The 24,343-nt window shown below is 46.6% G+C and overlaps 1 protein-coding gene across 2 annotated transcripts in view; it reads left to right on the top strand.

Annotated features, from left to right (window-relative positions):
• Positions 1-762: 762 nt before the first annotated feature.
• The window catches only part of atp11c (ATPase phospholipid transporting 11C), a 47,249-nt gene continuing 23,668 nt past the window's right edge, over positions 763-24,343 (top strand). Inside the window, exons 1-3 of one of the 2 annotated variants that reach the window (XM_060063022.1) lie at positions 763-1,340; positions 18,283-18,399; positions 20,282-20,371. In XM_060063022.1, the coding sequence (XP_059919005.1) occupies positions 1,314-1,340; positions 18,283-18,399; positions 20,282-20,371 (234 nt within the window). In that variant the 5' untranslated portion in view covers positions 763-1,313. Of the gene's footprint in view, positions 1,341-1,392; positions 1,859-18,282; positions 18,400-20,281; positions 20,372-24,343 lie in introns of those variants that run through there. The other variant, XM_060063023.1, reaches the window with a different exon arrangement.

The raw sequence follows: 24,343 nt of genomic DNA, 5'->3' as shown, positions 1-24,343 counted from the left end.
ATTTTAATATATCACCGTATTCAGAGGATGGATTTGAGTAAATGTTTTTGCACCCAAGAACAATGCAAAACAAATGTGTAATCCCTTCACAATCATCCCTTAATTATTCTTTTGGAAGAGCTATGTTCCCTTACCAAAAGATAATTGAGAGATGATTGAATAGCTTCGTCCTTGGAATAAATGGTTCCTTCCTAAAGTTCATGTTAACATTGTAGACGATACATCCGTGTATAGGCTTCCTGGTTCAAAACGCTCTATTAATGGTCATGCAAACAGTAGCCTACATTGTCGCCTATTCAACATCGTACAAACTAGAGGCTTGTATCAAACTATTCCTACAACATCCACAGTCAAATATTTTTTCGTATAAAAGGAAGATATTAGAAATATTGAAACAGTAGGGCTATTTGTTTAAGTAGGACTATGGTAATATGTCGATGCACCAAAGGTCGACGAGCACGATACATTGACACCATCCATAATTGATCGTCAAGAGCTCCAGGAGGAATTAAGTTTTGTGTAGCTGCTGAACCAATACTGTTAAAATGACTACTCCTTCATAAATATCCATGTGAACAATAAGGTCAACGCCTACATTATTTTCTAAACATGCTAATTATTTGTGGATCTCCAATATCTTCTTCCACCGTTTACTATCAAAACATCGATAGATACAGGGGACGGCGCGCAGACATCCAGGGGTTGTAGTTGTGATTTACATTAAGACCACAGTACCCATAATACATTGTGAGAAAAACTCGCCGCACCTTCGACGGGTGGAGCCTGTGGCCGTGGGAAAGCTTGAGGGCTGCAGCTTGATAGAGTGAACATTGTTTGACAGAGAGGACGAGCTACCTGTGCCCATTGATTGCCGACACAAGTTCAATTTCGTCTATTGGTCGCTGTTTCGGGTGATGGCTTAGACGGTTTAGATGCGACCAATGATTCTGACGAGTGACAGCAACAGGGCATTGAACACAATGTCTCGGAATACCTCTGCCTTGAGATAGGGAAGCGGCGCGACTCGTCGACCGCAACGCGGAAAAATATTCAGCGGGGAGAGAGAATGCGAATGGTCCCGAAGAGCTCGAAATCAAACAAAATGGAAACGATGTAGCCTGGATGCGGTGCCTCATATAGCTAGACGTCACGTTAGAGTAGAAACTAGATAGCTAAGGGAAGCCGCAACTTCACTCATGTGCATGTAAAGTTATCCCACGGGGGGAGCCGTCACATAGCCTGTAGGTGTCTGCCGAAACAGAAGAGTTCACCAGATCGCAGCGGTCGTCCACGGAAGATAAGAACAAGGAAAGATGCTCTGCAGAAGACTGAACCGTTGGGTATGTGTTCCCGGGCATTGACACCACACACACACACCCCACCCACCCACACACATGTCATTGCTAGCTTCTTTATCATCATATCACCACCCCTCAGCCAAATGCGGCAGTGATATTCGAGACATTATAGGGTGTTTCAAATATATATGTAACGTTAGAACATGTCTGAGGGCTCGCTGCTGTGGACGCTAGAGCGTTCGTGGTTTCGTGACGTGCGAGTCCTTGTCGTTGGTTTTTCCGAACTTACGGGTAGCAACTGTCATTTCGTGAAACCTGAGCTTTCCTGTCGTTGGCGAACTTCAAACGCTAATTCAAAGCCACCAGACGAGTTGTTCCTCAAACAAAACGTGAAGTTTTCCAGTGGCTCTGTGTGTAGAACAGAGGTCTGGCTAGCTATGTTGATGACTTGCAAAGTATCAGGTCACTTTGCAATTTAAATTCGGGGAATATTTGAAGACGGAAGAATATAATGGCGAAAGAGCGTTTGAATGACGCAAAGCCCACCACATCACCCACCTGTACGTCAGGTAGTGTCATGCTCGTCGGCTAAATGATACCAATGTGGTGTTTGCAACTATGTAAACATACCTAGACATTTGAAAGAATTTCACATTTGCATCGGCCAAGGGGTGGGTTTTTATTTCATAGAAGATTTGGCAGTGCAATTGGGATATTACAATTATAATGACATTTTTACCAGCAGGATGTAATGACATTTTACCGGCAGGATTGTGCAGTGTATGAAGTAGTGTCTAGAAACGTCTGCAGAAGCATTATTCATAATTCATCAGTTCATTGGCCGTCTTTTTATTTGAATGCGGTGACCTTTTTCCTCAGTTTTATAGTTCCGATGTAATAGGTGCCTGATCGTGAAGCCGCTGGGACAGCGGCGGGCCCTCACTCTCAAATGGGAAACTATCTTTACTGGCCTATTTATCTCCCTCCTATGCTCCAATAACCTGTTGTCAATCGTTGGTCGAAGTCTCATCATGAGACGTGAGCAGTATAGATACCGACTGTGAATAAGGAGAAGGGGCAATGCTATAATAATTATAAAACCTGACCCTCTTCATTTCCCCTCTTTAAAGGTTGACAGGTCAGCGGATTTTCCTGCCGCTTCCTTTCCTCCTCGCAATTTCTAGTAGGTGTGAGCTGTAAATAATATTTTGTGCGGAGGCGCCAGCCACACTGGCAGTGATGCATGCTGTGCCGTTATCTGGTCCCTGGCTTTCTGCCTTCCACACATCAGCCGTGCTTAGCCAAGGGGAGGTATGCGTGTGTGTGCGTGTGGGTGTGTGTGTGTGCGTGTGTGTGGCGGTCAGTGGGGTGTACCAATATCAATCTGAGGAGTAGGCTCAGTGAGTGTTATTTGGCTCCCCCCCACACTATATGATGCACTGTGCTTCTAAGCCCAGAGAGAGCAAGTGTCTTGGGGATAGGGGGAGCCATTCAAGTTGGCAGGGTTGGAATGGGCAGGGTTGGGTCTTTTCTGTTCCGGGTGGGAGAGCGGGAGAAGGGGGGAGGTGAGGAGCTCCAGAGGTTGTGCTGCCTCTGACACAAATTCAAAATTGCACAAAACAGTTGCCTTTGATCTTCTTCGGAGGCCTTGCAGGCAGGAAACTGAAGTGTTTACAATAGGAGCCTGTGTCTTGTAGCATGTTCGGTGCATTTTCCTGGTAACCTGTAGGCCTATGGAGTCTAGTCACTGGCTAGCTAGACACAGCAATGTTAAAACCACCCCATTTGAGCTCACAGCTTGTACCACATCATTTATCACATATTTCAGGTATTAAAGTGCTGCGGGTGTTTGTAATGAGTGAAATAAGCTTTGTTAATTTACAGATTCATTAAAAAAGGAGCTGTTTCGTTGGTGTGGTGGAAAATATGTGGAATATTTTCAATTTGAATGAAGGGAGTTATTGGAAACTTTTTTTACTATCAATATATTTAAAAGCTCTTTTATTAACCAGTAAGAATTTGACATCATAGATATGGCCATATTCAAAGTTAGGCAGGAAAGGCTACATTTTGTGACAAAAAGTAACTCTGCATGATGATCTTTATGCAGACTGAAGGTTTCCCACCCGGGTTTCATTTCCTTCTCCATACTGTAACCCTCATAGTTTCCTCCTTCATCTCACAGCCTCAAAATATATGCCAGGGGGATAAAGGAACATGATGTCCATTTCTTGCTCCCAATGTTGTGCGACAAGCGCGACAGAGTTGTTAACGAGTCAGCAGATAGTGTGTAGAGACGCTGACACCCGCTCTGATTTGGTGCGCTACATGGTCAATTTGCTCGTCAACATGTTCTCTTGGACAGAACCGTGGCGATTATGCTAAAAAAGCTCATATCTCTTGACTGGTGCTTCATTTCCGCCCTGTTTTACTGTCATTTATTTATTTTTATTCAAACCAGAAGACAATGTCGCCGCATGGTTGAACTGCTCTCTGTCTCGTCACTTCTCGGCGTCTTTGTCCTTCGCTAGTTGACACACTGCCTCTCTCACCAAGCTGCCTTTCAGTCTCTGGTGAACCTGCTTCTCTGGTTAGCTGCCCTCATGGCTAAGGATATAAATGTATCATGAACCACACACTCAAACCCCCTATTAACGCTGGCACGATTTGTAAATAACTTGAGTAATGGTGACTGAATATTGGCTGATTTCATATATGAATAGTTAAGGACGGCATCTATTGGTGTTTTTTATACGATTATTCTTTTGCAACTAGTTCCATTAATAATTAATAACATTGCAGTCCCAAAGAGAATGCTTCTTTTTTTTTATATTGGAGCTAAATCGTCAGCTGTGCATTTACATATTGTGTTTACAAGGCAGTGGGCCTTGGTGAGTTGGCAGGTTCAGATGTTTTACTTGAATTGATGTCAAGTCATTTGAATATTTTTGCTTTCTTCATTGCGCAAAACGGGATTTGTCGCTTGCAAATGTAAACATCCCATATTTGTTAAGGGCTGGTCCTGCGAAGCACAGTTTGAAGAGATGCATGGACTGAACACGGCCATGCCAGGAGTTTTCTATTAACTATCAGAGTCCGGCCATGGTTAGAAAGTGTGCACTCATAGTTTCATAAGATGGCACCCCATGGCATATATTTATTTATATTTAGATCCTTCAGTGATGAAAAGCAAACGGGAAATATGTTTTGCTGCCTTCTGACTGGGCAGTGTCCCTCTATTCTGGTGCACTGTTTAAAACTCCCATCATGTCTCGCCCCAGCTTGTGGATGCTTTGCGTGTCTCTGTATTATGACCCGACACATTGGTGTTGGTGCTGGGGGTGGGGTTTGGGGTAGGGACTGGGGGTGGTGTGTTTGCTTTCAGATAGCATGTGGGACTTGTAGCTCTCTTTGATTTGTCGTTCCCCAGTTCATCAGGCGAGCAGTGTATTGATCAGAGATTTACAACCATCCGTGCAAGGGCTATGCAACAGACGAGAGTGCTATTACCAGTGCTGAGATTGTACATGCGCAAGGGCACCACCATCCCAAATCCGCTTATTGCTGTGTTGGACCATGACATTTATTTTATTTGCGTTATGGATGAAGCATACATATATATCGATGTATATATTTTTTATATTGCTTAAATATTTACTGGATATCATGAAATTGAACTACCAAGTTTGGTTGCTACTATGCTGCAGACAGAATGGCTGTAGGGTTTTTAGTTTGAGGGTTTACAGAAAGTACAACACAGTTATGATATTAATGGTTTATTACGCTACGATGTATATGGGGAGGGGGTTACCCAACAAATGTTAGTGCTTGGCACTTGGTTCTATGAACATCCTTACTGTACCGACAGCAATATATTATTCCTTTCTTCTGACAAATGTACTTATTGTAAGTCGCTTTGGATATAAGCAGATATCCTTGGCTTCCATTGAAGCACTTCTATCTTGCGAAGCTGGATTTGGAGAAACCGTCTTCTTCGTCGTCTTCATGAGAGAATGGGAGCCAGCATCTTTTTATCTTGCATGGATGGGTGCTTGTGTCTTTTTTTTACCTGCCAGTCTTTATGCGCACGTTTGGGCTGGATCCAGGATAATCCAATTGTCTTTTGCTTCCACAGAAAGACAAACAAGCACAATAGGAATCATGGTTAGCACTTCTGCTACTGTAACGCCCCACTTCGTGACCATACATGTAGACGATGCTTGATGTGTTGTTGTGTGAGTGATCACACAGCCATCGACCATCAGGCTGGTTCTATAGCGTAGGAAATGCTCTAACAGAATGGCGGTAAGGGAAGAACCTCTTTTAGCAACCTCTCCGCACTTCCTACTCCTCATGGCTCGGTTGACGAACCTGGGTCAGAGATGCACTTCCAGGCTAGCTGCGTGAGGGGTCAGTTGGAGCGTGGCTGCTGAGACCGGACCTGAGACCGGGCCGCCGCTAGAAACCATGCTGCACCAACCCTCTCTTCCTCTTGATTTATTTAGTGTGTTTTTTAATGCAATTTTTCTATTTCCATCTGAAAGCTATGTTGAATTCTCAGTTTGTAGCGCTAAATATTTCAGCCGGCTTCATTTATTTTGGATTCACTGCGACTCCGCAAACGGGGCTCTTCGGCCGGGCGACGTATATCTCAGCCGGGTGTGTGTGTGTGTGTGGGGGGGGGGGGGGGGGCACTTAAGGAGCATTCTTTGTCATCCATATATTTATAACGAGCCGACCAGAGGATGTCTCCCTCTCTGTGGCAAAGGGCTCTCCCCCTCTCCTCGTCTCCACGTCTCCTCCCCCCCGGCTCTCCTCTGAGCACCTTCGCAGTGAGATGTGGGGAGAATGCTGCCGAGGTGTCTGTGGGAACGAGTGTTTGCGAGTGTGAGCGAGTTCGGTCTGTGCGTCTGCGTCAGAGCGGAGAGAGAGAGAGAGACGGACGGCGGGAGGGGAGATGAGACGAGAGGGAAACCTCTTCGGCATTCCATACATTTTCAGCGCTCCGTAGTAGTGTGTGTGTGTTTGTTCGACACCCACGTAAAATAAAGACACCCAAAACGGGGACGTTGCCCACTACAGACCCATCAATTCCACCCACTCCACAACCCCCCCCCCCCCCCCCCCCCCCCCCACCCACACACACACTCCAGATCATCAAAGGCATACGGCTTGCACTTTTGAGCTTGCCAGGCAGCATCGCTCATCCAAAAGGAGAAAAATTAGTCCTTTAACTGTGGACACGATTGACTGGAGGGAGAGAGTCGGGCACGTGGGGAAGAACTGCCCAAACCAAGCATGTCCTTAGCATGCTAGGAAGAGCAAGGGAAAAGCTAAAGGGAGAAAGACCCGCATTGATTTTAGTCATTAGAGCCCGTTCCTCTCCATGCTACTTCTCAGGATAATTAACTGAATTGCAATTACAGCCAGTGTAGCTTGGGTACATTATAAAAGATAATGTCATCAGAAGGGACTGCAGCTCAAATGCAGATTTTCTCCCTAGCTCTTTCCTGCTCAGCACTATCTGGAAGTCTCTTCTTCTCTACTTGCCAGACATGATGCGATGGGATAAAAGCCCTATCTGGCTGTCGGGTTGGAGATTAGTTTTGTCACAGGCCCATGTGATTCACGCAGGCCAGGAGACCCACAGTACCCAGTAGAAGCATCATGATCTTCTGCCCCCCCCCCCCCCGTGTGTGTGTTTGTGTGTGTGTGTGTGTGTGTGCGTGTGTGTGTATATATGTACCAACCCTCAGCCGCAACATCCATAGATGTTTGGTCCTGCTCTTAATCAATATAGATTAAAATGTTCTTCTGGTTCCTCGACACAAATAGAGGAACGCGCAAACACTCACTTTTCACGGTCTTTAAATATAAAGTGTCTGGATTTTCTCTCCAAGACTTAGGAAATAATTAATCCTCTCTGTTTAGTGTGTAGGGTGCCAGCTGGCAGAGCAAGAAGCGCTTCCTTGGGACTTAAGATCAACCTATACGCTGTGTATATATTTATATATAGTACATTCAACATATGCCAATTGTACATCCTTACCAAAGAGAATTCATCTGTTGGGAACAACAACTAATTTGTAAATTAAAAAAAACAAGTTGGCATATGTTGATTAATGGTATTTTGATAATACACATGGTTTTCAATAGATGCTAGGCAATGGAGAGAGAAAAAAGCCACAAACATTATTGTTGCAACGACATACCCTTGTCCGCATTATGCGATTTGCTGAGACATTTCCTGTTTCAGACATGTGATTGTTGGCCACAACGCTAGCATCTCTTGTCCTCATGTGCCTTTTTCTTTACGTCAATGCCTCAGGCACACATGGCCTGTTTTCAGCTCCACCTCAAATAGTTGTGTAAATATACTTGTGTATACAAATTTGCACCCAATGCAGACTGATTATATCACAGAGATGTCTATATTTATTCAGGGGAAAAGGAACTTGTTGTAACAGGCCACCTGTTATTCCCTCCACATTTGCCAATAATAGAGTAAACTGGTGGGAACGTCGAAGGCATCTTCAGCAGCGTCTGTCAGTGGTCTTATTTGAGCACGCCAGATGATTGAAGCGGCAGAGCCCTCCCAGTGTGGGGTCCCTCGATGAGGCTTTGTCTCATTTTTTTTTCATCCATGCCTCCCCAGTGTCAAGAGACCCGGTGATATGTAGGCCAGTACCGGCACCGTGGTACAGAGCATTCTGTGTCTCGCACAGCTGCACGGGAGATTCTGGAAACAATAAGCCTTTGCCTTTGACAACAGCTCCTCGAGATCAGTCCTTGAGTCAGAAATGGGATGAAATGGGTAGAAATGGGATTGAGCCTAAGGCCCAATCCCATCCCATTTGGCGAATGAGTAGGGGTACAGTAGGCGTTTTGGGGTGATCTCAGGATGGAGGTAACACACCTGATGTTGTTTTCAACACGAGAGTTCTAGTTAAACTTGTGACATGGCTTTAACAACAATCTGTTGTAATTCATTGTTCCTTCTGTGGGAGGCCTTCCGTAAAAGCAGGACACTTTTTGAAGTTCTACACACTCTTTGTAGCAACGTTTACTCTTGTTTCATCATAATACAATGGTGGTAGCACACGCACACGAACACGCAGGCTATAAGCAGCAGCAATTGTTAACGGCTCAACCCGCATGTAGCGGTAAGTGCCGTATCAATAGCGTTTGATAATACTTCACTGGCCCCTAAATTATAAGCATAAATAAAGTTCTAAGCACCCATGCATGCATGAGATTTCTGTTGGAATCATTTATTGAATGCATTGAAGCCATGCAATTTAGCTTTTGACATTTATAGAATCAACTTCACTAAACCCATATGGCTGATTTATTTTCCTGTAGTGCAACTACAGTGTATTGGATTATATTGTAAGCTATTTAGTCATTCTTCTTTGAATTTATTGCTGCAAGACCTGATAACTAAATATAGAGCTTGTGCAGATTTCTTTCAGAACACGGTGCAGAACAGAATACTCAAATATCATGATCTAACCACCTGTTACCAGTTTTGTCAAGAAATAACTACTCGTAGTAAACACATGTTATAACTTCAACATATTTATGAAAATCATGAATTAATTACTGTTGGAATCTTTGGAGTTGGCTTGAGTGGATTGACCTAAAAGGTATACTCCTTTTGAACTCAGAATATTATGAATAATCAGAGACAACCTTGCTCGTTGTGAAATCCTTTTACCCATACAATTGAAGGATCTAAAAAAACTTAAAATAACCATTGCATATCACAGAGGGACGTGTCTACCTGACACCTGCTGAACATCTTGTATGGAGAATGTCAGGGAATATTAACATAGAATCCAAAATCAGCTGATGAAATCTGTTATGGAAGGACCCTACAGTACATGGTTTGTCGGGGTTTGGTGTTAATCCCTGCTTCGTGTAGTTTGTACTTACTTAGAATTCCTTAGCTTTAAGCAGCTGCACTGTTGTAATTTCATAGCTAAAAATTGGGCTCAGGCACAAATAAAGAACTCCAGTAACGCCTATCCGGGCTAGGTCCAGAGCTAGCATGTTGTTAAGCCAAACTCTCTTTGGTGGTATGGATCCAATGGTACACCTCATCTGTTACAATGCAGCAAAGCTGACCTAAACTATGAAACAACAAGGGAGGGCTAGATGGTGGACTGTGGCAGTGACAAACTATATTGTCTCTCCGCCTTGCCTCTTGTGCCAGAGTATTCATCCCTCAGCTGCTCCCGCCTACCCTTCATACTAATACGATAACAGGTAGGCTGTCATACTATACCAATAGAAAGTCTGTTGTTCAGAGTTTTTTTTTTTTCTTTTCTTTTGCTGATGTCAGCGTTTTTCTGATTTGGTTTCAGAAGTTGTGATCTTGGCTGTACCTTGGCATTCACTTCTTCCCTCCTTAATGCCGTAAAACTTACTAGTTGGTATATTTTCTTGTTGAAGATGTCCTTATCTTGGGGGATGTTTGAGTAATGGGCTTTCTGGTTCATTTTAGGAACGTTGTATATTTGACTTTTATCACGTTAGATCCTCTTTACGGGGGCCTTGCGCCGTCTAGTTTTTCATGACTGTATACACAGCGGGGAAATGAGCCAGCAGCAGACAAAAAGCAGTCAAACTCCCCAGCTGAAGGTCGCCTTGAACAGCGCCTGCTTTATAGCTTAACCCTTGCAGGGACTGTGTGAAGGTTGAGGAAGACCGGCCAGCAGGGGTTCACTGGGTTGCAGGAAGCAGTAAAATAGTTAGCTATTGATATAGACATTCACTCACCTGCATGAAAACATGCTCACTCTCGTTCTCTCTCTCGCTCTCTCTCGTTCTCTCTCGCTCTCTCAGACACTCCCGTCCAAACAATGCAGGATGCTACTGTTTTTCCTCCCACTTTAGACAAACGTTGGAGAACAAAGTTCAGAGGGTAAATATTGCTGCGCTTTCCCATCCTGCCATTTTGGTCATCAGCAGGTGTTATTTGCTCGACCCTCAGTCCATTCCATTCCCTCCTCCCACACACACTCTTGCATCTCATAATGTGTGACTTGGACACACACACACGGCCTCATTTGCTCTGCGCAGAACTAGATTAGTGTTTTTTTTTTTTTCATACTCGAGTTACAAAAGCCTAAAAGAAGGGACCCTATTCATTTTTTTTAAGCCTTAACGTAAACATATTCTCTTAGGATTGTCGACCCTGGATGTCTGACACATTTGCTGAAAGAGTCGCTTGTTCAACCACTAAATCTATTTGTGTCAGGCGGGATAAGGCTCAACTTTGCCGCTGTAGCCACAAGGCCATTTGTTTGTGATACATGGTGTAACGCCATGTCATTCTTTGCCCCTTTTCCCCAAGACACTCTTGTCAAAGCCAGTCACCTCACCTGTGCCCAATACCATGCGTCCTATCGGCCCCGACTCATTGATACTTCTGCCTCACTTCAGCATCTACCTCCATGCTCCTTGACAGAACATTCAGCCTTAAAATTTTTTGATTTTGCCCAACGAAACAGGGAGTCAACACAATTTTAGTTTTCACGCTAAACGTCTACTGGCCATTTTGTACTCGTGTTTTGAGTAAGCTTGTAACTTTCCCAACAGTTTTATTTTTTCCTCCTATGTTCCTCCATTAGCCGTGGTCACGCTCACTTTAACTCAATTCTCTTCAAGTAAGGCTGAATGGATATAGGAACCGGGCTATTTCTATAAGCATTACCGTCCAAAACTTCTTCCTCATTGAAGTTGATGGTATTGCCTCCTGATCGGCCTTCGTATCTCTACAGGGGGGAGATAGAGGTCATAAAGTACTGCAGATTAAGTGGGTTATCCAAACAGTGGTATTATCTGCAGACGATTATCAACCACTCAATGTTGACCCAACTCAATCACTAATATTCTTAGCTACAGTCAGACTACAGTGTCCTGTAGTCTGTGGGGATACTGGTGTCTAAACCATTCGTTTTGAGACAAGGTTATCCCCTTGGTCTTGGTGAACAAGGTGTGATTCAAGGAAAAACAAGCTGGTTAGCATTTTTGGGACTCCATGGGAGTTTCCGCTGATCTATTTGGGTCCTGGTTTTGTTAGATGCTCGGTCTGCGGTGTTTAGTTATACAATGCAATAATTATACAAAAGTAGTGGTACTGCTTGATGGTTTTGAGAATGTTCTCCCCCCTTGTGTAACTGTTTCTTTTTTTTTACGTCACGCTTAAAACTCAAATCGAAAGTGAACAACTGCCATGTGTAATTACTAGTTCCTATATGATTCTGGCACCGTTAAGCCCCGGTGTCTTTTAGTCGGCGTAGACAGAACCCAGATTACTCATCGTGATGGAGTGGGGAATGAAAAAACAAAGCGTTGTTTCTTTACTGTGTAGATGAGTGAAGACGACAGGCTGCGACGATGTGTGACCCGCTGGTGGTGGTGAGATGGTGCGACCGGACTGTGTCACTGGACCAAAGTCATCCGTCAAGGGTCTGGCAGTGGCTGAATGCGGCTTTATGCACCCTGCCCTGCCGCACAATGCCTTGTACAACCCCACCACCCACCTCCCCCCAACCCCTGACTCCCCTGACTCAGTATGGGGCTCGGTTTACAGTGTGTGCATAATTTCATTTACAGTGTAATTTAATGTAAAGTTTCAGGCTCCGTCATTCCTCTAATGCACCGTTTATTCCTGACGGGGCACTTGCGTTCCGGCTCAATTGAGCGTTGGATGTTTACTTTATTGATCTCCCACCTACGTCCTGTGGCTAATACATTACCTCCTAGCAAATCTAGTGTTAAAGATTACCGGTGGCACCTGGCTCCGGAGCGCTTTTAGTTGACCATTTAGCGTCGTTGGCTTTGAGCTGCATCGTCTGACCTTTTGACAATGAGGCAAAGGTAATGCAATCAGTTCCTCTTCGCCTTACACCAGCATTTCTTGTTGCCCGGCCCCCGATCGCGCTGTCTGAATAGATGAATATCGTGATCACGTTACGGTTCAGAAATGAATCGTGAGCCCGTGGTCTGACCCTTATTATTTAACAGTGAATTCTGCATTTAAATCAACAGACCTTCAAGAGTGCAGTGCTTATCCTTTGGCACCCCTAGACCATGAGCACCTTCAAAAAGTGTTTTTAAATTTTCTCCATTTCAGTCTACAACTAACGATATTTGTTGAACTGTGCTAAAGGTAGCAGCTTTTGAAGAGGTTTTGGCTGTATGAACTGGAGGTTTTGGCCGCATGAACTTCTGTGTTTTTATGTACCTAGAGCCTTACTTTTGGCTGCATTGCAATAACGTAGCTCATAGCCAACGGCTAGTAGTAGAGGTGTGTAAATATTAGTTGGAACCTTTTCATGAGAGAGCTCGCCCTTTCATGAAGAAACTTCCAAGTCTCGTAGCTGGTGCCTCATTTGTTTAGGAAATCATTCTTCATTTGCATAGGGAAAAAGTTAAATTATATCAACGCCCTTTCTGGCAAGGTTGTCATTCAAAGAATGTGAGATATATCTTCCTGATTGCCCAACAATGCAGAGTTAAACTAGTGCTGTTGAACCATTGTTATGTGAGGCCTCGTCTGCATACCTGCAGATCTGCATACCTGTAGATCTGCATACCTGCCAAAACCAGCAGGAGTTTGACAAAGGGAGTCGGCGACACTGCTGTTGACTTGGGGCTCAACCTGGGGCCTGCTTTGATATGGAAATCCTGCATGTGTTCGTATCCTTCCATCCTGTTGTATTCCCCCCCGATCACCACCACCCGAACCAACCGGGCCTTCGTGCGCTTGCAGGCTGGGTGGCCGTCCAGACGTCTCTGCTGGTTGCGGCGGTGGGGGTGGCTGTAGTTGCGTGGGTCGCGGGGTGCCAGATTTGACGCCACACTGAGGTGTGAGCGCCGGTGTTTGCGCATGACGGAGCGTTATGTAAGATTAACCGACTCTCGGCGTTCCCTCTGGGAATGGATCGGAGAGTGAGAAATGAAGGCGAGGAAGTTAATGCTGAAGCCTTGTTTTGGTATTTTTTGGTTAATGAGAAGCAGAGGAAGGCGGAAGCTTCCCGGTTATTCAGTTCTAGCGCCACATTAATCTGAGTCCAACCTGCGTGGGTCTGAGTCCAGGTGGCCTTTTTTTACACCTTCTCTTGGCACTTGTCCAGCTCTGGGCTGTCCGCAGAGTCTTCAAACGGCTTTTTGTGCCTCTACGTGAGACGACTCTGGCTCGTTGAATGAGATGTAACAGATTCTCTTCCCACAACGACTTAATAATTCACAGGCACAGTAATGGCCTGTACAAGCCCTACTTTACGGGAGCATACCGATGCATTTAGGCACTGTAGCAAAAGGGGGGGGGGGGGGGGGCGAGGTCTCACTTGAATGGGAGATGAGACTTCAGAACATTTACAGACCTCAAGAGACACGAGTAGCGTAGTAGAATTCACACGTCCGTTCCGATTTATGTGTAGGACTGATCATTTAAAAACAAAGCAATGTACGATGTTTATGCCATCGTTTATGTCCCCATGTTCGAAAGATTGGATTGAGGATTTGGCCGGTTAGGACCCACAGCTTAATTGTTAAAGTTGTCTATGTAAAGGTGTGAAACTGTTCCACTTTTTGTATAGGGGCCTTCTGAAACTTGGCAGTTTACGACTATATCAACTATATCCTAAATCCAAGTGTTGAGCAGCTCCCATAGATGCTGCTCTGTGGGGTGCGTGAATTAGCGTCTATAACTGGGGGTGGGGGGGCACCGGTGCAGCTGTAGAGGGAGAGCATCATAATGAAAGAGGATGTTAATACTGATGTCTCTAGTATGGCAAGCCGAATTGACATTTATTAACTAAGTTTGACTATCCGGAATTTACATTGTAGATATCAACAACTTCATTCAAGATATCTGTTACGTAGTTGTGACTAGTCGAAACGACAGTTAGAGATATCTGTGACGTAGTTTTGACTAGTCGAAACGATAGTTAGAGATATCTGTAATTCAGTTTTGACTAGGCGAAACTGAATTACAGATATCTGCAATGACTTCACGGAAAACGACATTCAACTCGTCACACATCTTAAATGACAATTGCAGATATCTGTAATTCAGTTTCGCCTAGGCAGAATGAAAGTTAAAGATATCTCAAACGTCATTTGAGTGTTGGGCATTACGTTTTAGATATCCAGAAATACGTAATTTCCCCTTGCCGCCATAATCAACGAAGAAGTGGGTTCATTTCCGAATGGAATAAGAAAGGAGCAGTCATGGCGTTGGCTGTGATCGAAAAGATCACGAGAAAATATGGAGCGATGTAATCAGTGAATTGTGTGAATGATGATTGAACAAGGAGCTGCTCCGCTCCCGCTTAAAGTAAACGGTCCTATAATTTGTCATTACAGATATCTGAAACGTCATTACAGATATCTGAAACGTCATTTCGCCTAGTCAAAACTCGAATTCAAGATATCTATAATTCAGTTTCGCCTAGGCAGAATGAAAGTTAAAGATATCTACAATTGTAGATATCTCTAATCAAAATTCCTTTCAAGATATCTATAACTTGATAATAGATATCTACAACGTCATTTTGACTAGTCGTAACTCCAGTTAGAGATATCTACAACGTCATTTTGACTAGTCGTAACTCCAGTTAGAGATATCTACAACTTAATTTCGCCTAGTCAAAACTTAATTTAAGATATCTGAAAAGGGACATGTAGATATCTTGAATTGAGGTGAATTAAAGATATCTTGAACTGGAATTATGACTAGTCAGAATCAAATTGTAGATATCTCAAACTGGAATTACAGATATCTACAATTCAGTTGCAGATATCCGTAATTCACAAAGTGGATATCCGCAACTGAATTGTAGATATCCGCAATGAGAAACCCCATAGACATGAATGGCGAAAATGACGTAATTTCGCCTAGGAGGAATGTCTTTGTGGATATCTGAAATGACAATTGCGGATAGGAGGAATGTAGTTGCGGATATCCGAAATGTTAGTTTTGACTAGGCGAAACTGAATTGCAGATATCTGCAATGTAATTTCCGGATAGTCAAACTTAGTTAATAAATGACAATTCGGCTTGCCATAGCCTAGGCGAAACTGAATTACAGATATCTGCAATTGTCATTTAAGATGTGTGACGAGTTGAATGTCGTTTTCCGTGAAGTCATTGCAGATATCTGTAATTCAGTTTCGCCTAGTCAAAACTGAATTACAGATATCTCTAACAGTCGTTTCGACTAGTCAAAACTACATTACAGATATCTCTAACTGTCGTTTCGACTAGTCACAACTACATTACAGATATCTTGAATGAAGTTGTTGATATCTACAATGTAAATTCCGGATAGTCAAACTTAGTTAATAAATGACAATTCGGCTTGCCATACAGTGTGCGTATGCGTGTGTGAGTGACGTCAGCGAGCGAGCGAGTGGACGAGCGAGGAGAGCGAGCGGTAGCGCGTGTGTCTAGTGAAGAAGCGAACGAGTCCGGTAGAATAAAGTACCCATCCTGTCAATAATCGGTGGCCGCTTCATTCCGACCTATAAGCAGACAAACTGCCAGTCAAATCACACAAAACAATAGAGACAGGATCACACAGGCAATTTTTTTCGCGCTTGGCCCACTCTGGATAAATGTCGTTCATATCGCATATGAGGACTTCGACGGCTGTGGAGAAATGCAATCCTCCGTAGCCACGGAGAGCTGTGATCACAGAGAGCCGGGCATCTCGTCACATATTTACGGCATCGATAGGAGGGGGCGCTGTCAGCAGACTATTATTTAGACAAATTATTAGCAAATTTCAATCGGACAATTTGACCGAAGAGTTAGAAAGGGCATATCGCGCTTCTGCCTTCTCACACCGCGAGACAGGTTCGTGGCTTTGAGTATCGCGATTTTCGGTTTGATACGCGTATCGTTACAGCCCTACTCCCCACACACCACAGCTGTATCGTGGGTCACTCAACATGGGTATGCCCATACGAACTCCCGTGTCTAGGTAGTTAAATTTCGGCGTTAACTCGTTATGTGCATGCTCAAGGACTTGGAGGCTGAGGCGTGCAGTTAGTTAGAATTCTGAGGGAAGACTGGCTGTGTTATGTGCAGTGCCAGTGTGATGATTCTGAATTGTGTGCAGAGCAACTGCTCTTGAAGCATGAGCAGTGTTGGGCGGATTTCCTGTACAACATTGCTCATTATAGCGCTGGTGTGCAGCGATGCCACCAACTTAAGGAAAAGCGAACCCCAAGTTGCCATTGGTTGCAACATGGGCATCCCACTCGTTCTTCGAGGCCTTGGCCCCACACATATTTTTTTTTAACGATCTCATAGTGTTCAAATCCAAGTAGAAAGCAGTGGGTTCACCCTCACTGTAATCTCATGTATTCACTGTGAGTAAAAAAAAAGAAAAGAAAAAGGAACATCCAAACAACTTCGTAACAACTAGGATGGCCCCAGTGAAAGGCGACGGAGGACCGTTGAACCCTGGCCCGGCCTGTCCGTGTGAGTTGAAGGAGTTTTGCCTCTGAGGAGGAGGACAGGGCGGGACGGAAGGGGGAGACGGTAGCAGCTGGTGGACCATCAGGGGGGGGAGGTTGTCTTGGCTCCTTTCATGGTGCCGGCCCTGTGGCTGTCCGGTCAGAACAACCCTGCTCCTTCTGTGTCCGCCGGCCGCAGTCAGGAAGGAAACCCAAAGGGCCACGGAGGGCACTCTGTGCTCTCCGGAAGAGTGTGTGTGTGTGTGTGGTGTGGTGTGAGTGTAGTGTGTGTGTGTGTGTGTGTGTGTGTGTGTGTGTGTGTGTGTGTGTTCAGCGGTTTTTAAATTGATATCAGATTGACCCCATGTGAAGGATCCCTGATAAATTCTACTCAGCATTTCCACCAGCGTAGGAGCAGCAGGCGCCTGTTCTCTCTCCCCTTGTTTGGACCATGGTGTCCGTTTCTACGGGGGGATTAGGGACGTGTCGGCTGCTGCCAGGGGACTCGACGAGTACAACAGACCGCGTGTCCTCTTAGCTCGTCCCTCTGGCTTCACCCTGCCTGCCTTTTAAGGGTGAGGAATGTCCTGGCTACCTCACTCGAAGGCCTGTAACATCTCCCCAGGTTGATATTTTAATGGATCATCTGTTTTTTCATTCCCCCCCCCCCCCCCATCTCCAGAGTGATCGGTTAAGTCCTTTTGGGGCGTGCGATTGCAAGCGCCCTCCTCGGGGTCTGTCGAAACATGTGTCGAATCATCCTATTGCAGACGCTACTTGTTTGTTTGACATTTGGTCCGTTAACAGGCTCGTCGTTTGTAGACTATCTGATCCACCTCCGATGTGACGATGGACTGAAGGCTCCACTCTTCTCTAGCTGACTCCCCCCTCCCCCCTCCCCCCTCCCTATCAGCGCTTGCAAACATTTGCGGCCGCTGGAAAGTTTTTCACTTGAGTGCCACAGCTTTGAAGGCGTATTAATCATCCTCAGCCCAGTGAATATCCTCACAATTTAGGACAGACGCATACCCATACACACACACGCACACAAGCTGTGTCCCCTCCTCCATTGACAGACTTCAGGCCTCATTAAGTGGATTTCTTTTTTGTAGAGCCTGCGCAACAGATTTCCCGATCATCAGATTCAGCGAGCCCGGCCATAACAACGGCTCTATTCTTTCCTGGGGTTTATCCAGCAGAGCCCTGCGTGCCTCAGATGTTGGGTCAAATATTCACTTAGCTTTAAGTTATGCTTGAGGTTTCTGTTATGCGTGTGAGGCACATTTTCCCTGTTTCTTCATTATTTTCTGCAGGATCATGATATTCCTCCAGTCTATTATGAGCCCATCTCTAACCTCCTCTGGTTTGTAGGAAAAGTGGCGAAAAACGATTTAGGCTAATAATAATCATATCCGCTCTTTCCCTCTCTGGTCCTTTCCCCGTGTTAATCTCCCCGTCTTTCTCTCTCCCCCACTCTCCCCCTCTCTCCCCCATCTTGTTCTCCCAGCTTGGAGGTGACGAGAGCAGAGTAGACAGCAGGACCATCTATGTTGGCCATCGGCCGTCGACCACTGAGGCCTTCATCCCGCCCAAGTTCTGCGACAATAGGATTGTGTCCTCCAAGGTAAGAACACACACTCACTCACTCACTTACCCACTCTCTCTCCGTTAGAACTCCTTTTCATCTCTCCTCCTCCCCCCCGTCCCATTCCAACACTCTCGTCAAATCCTTTATTTGAACTCCTCTGTGGTTTTCTGCAGGCGGCCACACAATCTGCTCAGTGTGTTCCACCTGTTTGCCCCCCCCCCCCCCTCCCCCCTCACACCAATGGCCATTTTTTGTTTTGCACGTCAGCACTCTGCACATGGCATTAAAACAAGAACCATGAATGCGCAGGCCATTCCATATTTCACCTACTTGCGCTCGTTATTCTCCCTCTCTCTTCCACCCCCGCCCCCCCCCCCCCTGCAAATCCTCGTCATGCCTGTATGGGGGGAGGGAGGGAGGGAGGGAGGGAGGGGGGGGGGAGCAGTGGCTGGGAGGAGCCCTGTGTCAGATGCGGAAGGTGAAGGTGATGCGGGGCGCCGCTTCACCTTCGAACGCCAGGCAGACGGGAGGCAGCGGGGGGGGGGATTTATAGTGGTGCAGGGGGAGCCCAGAGAGGACAGACCCAATCTATTGGCTCCCTGCAGTGTGTCAGTGTAAACAGCCTTTAATTACCCCGGCTGGAGTGTTTATGCTCCCGCATGCTCTCGCACCTTCCATCATCCTGCTGCCCCGGCTCACGCCAACCACCACTCTCACTCCGTCGCCTCGCTGAACCGCCGTCATACGAGTGCACCAGCGTGCGCCGCTCCCTGCTCCACCCTCCCTTTTTTGGATAACTCTCCTGCAAGTATAATCTTTATTTGTCGTTGTGCGCATGCATTGCATATGTCATGCACAACAAAATTAGATCACTGCATTTGACCCATCACTCGCTGCAGCACCACTAGCATTTGACCCATCACTAGCAGCATTTGACCCATCACTAGCTGCAGCACTAGCAACATTTGACCCATCACTAGCAGCATTTGACCCAATACTAGCAGCATTTGACCCAATACTAGCAGCATTTGACCCATCACTAGCAGCATTTGACCCATCACTAGCAGCATTTGACCCATCACTAGCAGCATTTGACCCATCACTAGCTGCAGCACAGTGGGCAGCTGCAGTACAGTGCCCAGGGACCAGCTCCAGGTCTCCTGCTGGTGCATTGGTCAAGGCCACATCGTGAACATTAGCAAACCTTTTGTTTGTCTATTGGGTGTTGCCTACACTGCAGTGTTCCACTGCTTGTGATGCATGCGTGTATCAGAAGTTTGTTATGTCACTTTATTTAGTACTTCAGAGTATCACCATTTCTCACTTTTTATTAAGAATGTGAGAAAGTCATCAAATTTGGGGGGGCGGGGGTACTTTGAAATACTCCAAGATTTAAACGTTTTAGTTTCCAACATGATGATGTAATCTTCACTCCATCGGGGGCTCGTTAAATTAGTCAGATAAGTCGCTAATCCGAATCAATGGGCTACCTGCCGTTACCCTACGGTTGGGCTGGATTTCTGAGCCAATAGGCAGCCAGCTTTGAAGTTGTCCCCCCCCCCCCCCCTCCCCTCCTTCACACAGCTTCCCCTCTAGAGAGGACTAGCCACGTGCAAAGTCGTGGTGCATATTGAACGCCGCTAATCCCTCTCCCCTTGAAATTCCTCTCCTCTAACCTTTCCTACCTTGAAACGAGGTCGGGGAGACACCGATCTGAAATGAGCACTGCGATGAGGCGTGTGCATGTACTTTGCACACACACACACACACACACACACACACACACACACACACACACACACACACACACACACACACACACACACACACACACACACACACACTGTCTGGTGGAGACGTACTCCTGCTGCATTAATCTTGCCCTCTTTAACTCTCCTAACTCTCTCTCCCGCCGCAGTACACAGTGTGGAACTTCCTGCCAAAGAACCTGTTTGAACAGTTCAGACGGATTGCAAATTTCTACTTCCTTATCATCTTCCTGGTGCAGGTAAGTGTGTGTGTGTGTGTGTGTGTGTGTGTGTGTGTGTGTGTGTGTGTGTGTGTGTGTGTGTGTGTGTGTGTGTGTGTGTGTGTGTGTGTGTGTGTGTGTGTGTGTGTGTGTGTGTGTGTGTGTGTGTGCCCGGGCATCAAACTCACCTGCTCCACAGGTGAGTTTATGTGAGCATGAATTGATGTAAGTGCGACGGTTGCAAATGGGGCATTTGCATGTGGTAGGCGCCCAGTGGCGGAGGCTGTGGCCGGACAGGGGCACGGCGGCTCAGTGGACAGGTGTGTCTCATTCCCCAGTTCATTTGTGTTGGAGACTGCATCCTGCTTGCATTGAGGCCTGTGAAGAGAAACGACTTTTACCACTATTACTATTTCCACGTAGCTTTGAATTATTTTGTCTGTTCAACTTCCCTCGTCGTCGTTTTTGTTCATCCTCATGTCGTCGTTCAACAAAGGGTTTTTATCCAAGGAGCGTCCCTCTGGAGCAGCCCAGCCCATACAGTAGCCTGCCCCCTTCATTAATCACCAATAGAAAGGTCACCACGCGCTGCATAGCTCTCCATTCTCTATTCTTTAAATATCCCCTTGTCATATAGCTCCTCTGTTCCCCTTGTCTCCAGCGTGTTCTTGAGACAAAAAAAGAAGCGTTTGCGCGTCTCCTCCTTTATGAGCGTGTGAATAATAGATGGGCAACGTTGAAAGAGGGGTGGCAGGTATCTGCGGAGCCCGCCAACAGGCATTTGATGGAAGGATCAGTGGAATGCACACAGGTGCACTCCCCTCTCTGCTGTTCCCCCACTATCCCTCTCCTCTCTCTCTCTCTCCCGTCTTTCCTCCTTTCTCCGCTGCTCTCTTCTCGCCCTCCTTCCCCTCCTCTCCCCATCCTCCCCCGGGAATGTGGCTGGCACTGATGGAGAGGGAGACTGCAGAAACAGGTTCCTGTGCCCGCATCCGTCCTCGCTTTCCCATTCTCTTCGTGATCTCCCTCCCGCTGTAGTTCACTCTCTCTGTGGCTTCCTCAATGTCCCTCCCTCTGGCGCTCTCTCTCTCTCTCTCCCTCACCTGCTCCAGCTCTCTCACTCTAGCGCTTTCTAGTTACCTCGCTCTCTTTCTCCCACTCTCGTTAGTGCGCTCTCTCTCTTTCCCCTAGCTCTTTCTCTCTCCCCCCCCCCCCCCTCGCTCTTTTTCTCTCCTTCTTACCTAAACAGTCTAGTGTCCAGTGTAAACGGGTGCTCCCCTCATGAGCGGTAGCCGTGCCACCGTTTGCATTCAGACCCAAACGGGTCCCTGCAGAGGGACCGTGGCTTAGCCGTGTGCTAAATTAAGCAGTGGTGTAGTGTTACGAGATGATTAGTGGGGATCTTAGTCTTTTATCTGCTGTATTTGTATTTGACCAAAGCTATTCATGGAATTTAATGTTGGCTATTGTGTCTGTGTCTGTCTGCTCCACATCAGTTTTTCCACATGGTCTTCGGTAACTGTTTGGGGGGAATAGGGGGTTACTTTCAGTGGAACGCATACCAGGGAACATCAGTGTGTGTGTGTGTGTGTGCGTGTGTAATGTTTGCCACATGGTTTTCGGTAACTATGCTTGCAGTGGATGGATCCCATTTTCCAGTAGAAGGGGGTGGAGGTAAATTCAGTGGAATACATTGGCACTCATCACATTCAATTCCTTTATCCCCACATGACTCAGAAGTGATGGCGTGTGTTTCCCTGGGTTCACACCAAGAGGTTTATAATATGCGGTTAATCCAACACAACACCCACGAATGCTGCCTTCTTCAAACACTACCTTCCTTACGCAATACCTGTGCCACGCTGTATGCATGCAGATGTAATGTGTTTGCTCAGTGTGTGTGTGTGTGTGTGTGTGTGTGTGTGAGACAGTGTTTACCCTGGCTGCCACGAGGTTGGCATTTCTCCACTAATCCAGTGTCCCTAGAGGGGTCTTCTTATCCTAACCACTGCCCCCACCCTCAAGCTACCCCATTCACCATCATTTCACAGAGGGTGGGAGAGAGGGGTGGGGGGTGGAGGGAGGGAGGGAGGGAGGGAGGAAGGAAGGGAGGAAGGAAGGAAGGAAGAGAGAGAGAGAGAGAGAGAGGGGGACACACGCAATAGAGCGCTACAGTCTGCTTTCACATCACACGGACAGAAATAGATCCATTCTCTTCCCCGTGTGGCTTCTCTGTGACGTTTCTGCCTTCCAACGAACCTTTGCACGCTCCCTTAACCCTCTCAACCTCTTTCACTCTCTCTCCTCTCTCCTCTACACCTCTGTTTTTTCATTCTCTCTCTCACTCTCGCTCTGTCTCCAAAAATTCTCTTACTCCGTGCCCCCCCTGTTTTTTCTCTCTCTACGTTTGTCCCCCTCCCTCTAACTTCCTCCCTCACTCCCTCCTGCTCTGGCTCCGTCTCTCTCCATCCCTCTGCAGCGCTGCACTGCTGACGTCAGCAGCCAGGAAGCCCTCTGTACCTCACCGCGCCACAAATAGACACAGGGCTGGTGTATAAAAAGCACCACTCTCCTATTAATAGCCCTGTATGCCTATGCTGGGCCCCGATTGAATGGGAGCGGAGCTCAGGGGTGAGTCTAGGAAAAGATTAGTCCAAAGAAAAGGAGGTGGTTTGATGAGAGAGAGGGAGGGAGGGAGAGCACCCTACCTTACAGGACGGAGGCGAGGATGCTAGAGCACCCAGTTCTGCGATGGGACCTGAGGGAACAGCTGTCTGTCGCTCTCTCTCTCTGACATGCTTCCCTGCTCCGATGTAGGGCTCCACTCTGTCGTAGCACACCTCTCGGTTCCTCCCGTACACGTGCCTGCGCCCGATCATCCTACCCACTCATCAGTAACACACAGCTGACTCCCGGCTGCCATTTCAGACGTTTTCCTGTTTTGGTGCAGAGGAGGTGAAGATGTGTGGGTGTATAGGCGGGATGTTGGGGGTGTATTGTAGGTAGCGGGGGGTGGGGGGGCGTTTGATTGAATGTGTGGATGATGTGAGAGGAAGTAGGTGCAGGACCAAAATACAGGATTACAAATCCAAACAAGTGGGGCAACGTGAAGTTAGTATAGTGCGGGACGTACATTTTACTGCAGTATTTTACAACAATGACGCACCAATCGCCCTTCGGCCGAAAAACAAGAAACTAAAATCCACCATTCACTACAGCTGGGCTTTGCGAAATACTGTGTCACCAAAGTAAAGTATCGGAAAGAATATGACTTTGCGGCAACCGCTCCGAAAATGCCGTAATGTGGGGGAGATTGGCACCAACATCACCCACCCTGGGGGGCTCCGGCGTTCATTTGCAGATGCAGCTTCAAGTCACTTCCACCTCTCCGCCCCCTTAACTTCATTTTTATTCATTTCAACATAAATGGCATGGGCATCAATCACTCTCAAAGCATCACTCCTTCTAGAGTAGGCTCTCTGCAGTGCAGCCCCCCCCCCCCCCCCCCCCCTGCAGAGCTTGGCAGGGTGGGCAGTGTATCCCGGGGACAAGCTGTCCTCAATACAGTCGCTCGTTTACACTCGCCCAATTTCTCGACCAGCAAGCTGTACAGCAGAGTGTGTGTATGTTGTGTGTGTCTGTTTTTGTGTGTGTGTGTGTGTGTGTGTGTGTGTGTGTGTGTGTGTGTGTGTGTGTGTGTGTGTGTGTGTGTGTGTGTGTGTGTGTGTGTGTGTGTGTGTGTGTGTGTGTGTGTGTGTGTGTGTGTCTAAAGCTTCATCCACCTGCTCCCCTTGCAGGGCGCCCTCCTATAGACCCCCCCCAGCTACGGTAGAAGTATATTTTTATTAGTCGACAATATAGTAGAGGTTAAATATTCCCCAGCTGACGCGTCCCGCGGGCTGCGTTCCCGGTGTAATGGGGCTTTAACAAGTGGGTGGTGGAGGCTCTTAGATTGCCGGGCTGGTTCTCCTAGTGCACCGTTCTGGTGCGTCGGAGCCCCACGTCCCACAC

The sequence above is a fragment of the Gadus macrocephalus genome, chromosome 10, assembly GCF_031168955.1.
Source record: "Gadus macrocephalus chromosome 10, ASM3116895v1".
Taxonomy (NCBI): domain Eukaryota; kingdom Metazoa; phylum Chordata; class Actinopteri; order Gadiformes; family Gadidae; genus Gadus; species Gadus macrocephalus.
The sequence above is the reverse complement of the archived record's forward strand: the minus strand, read 5'-3'. Positions and strand labels throughout refer to the sequence as shown.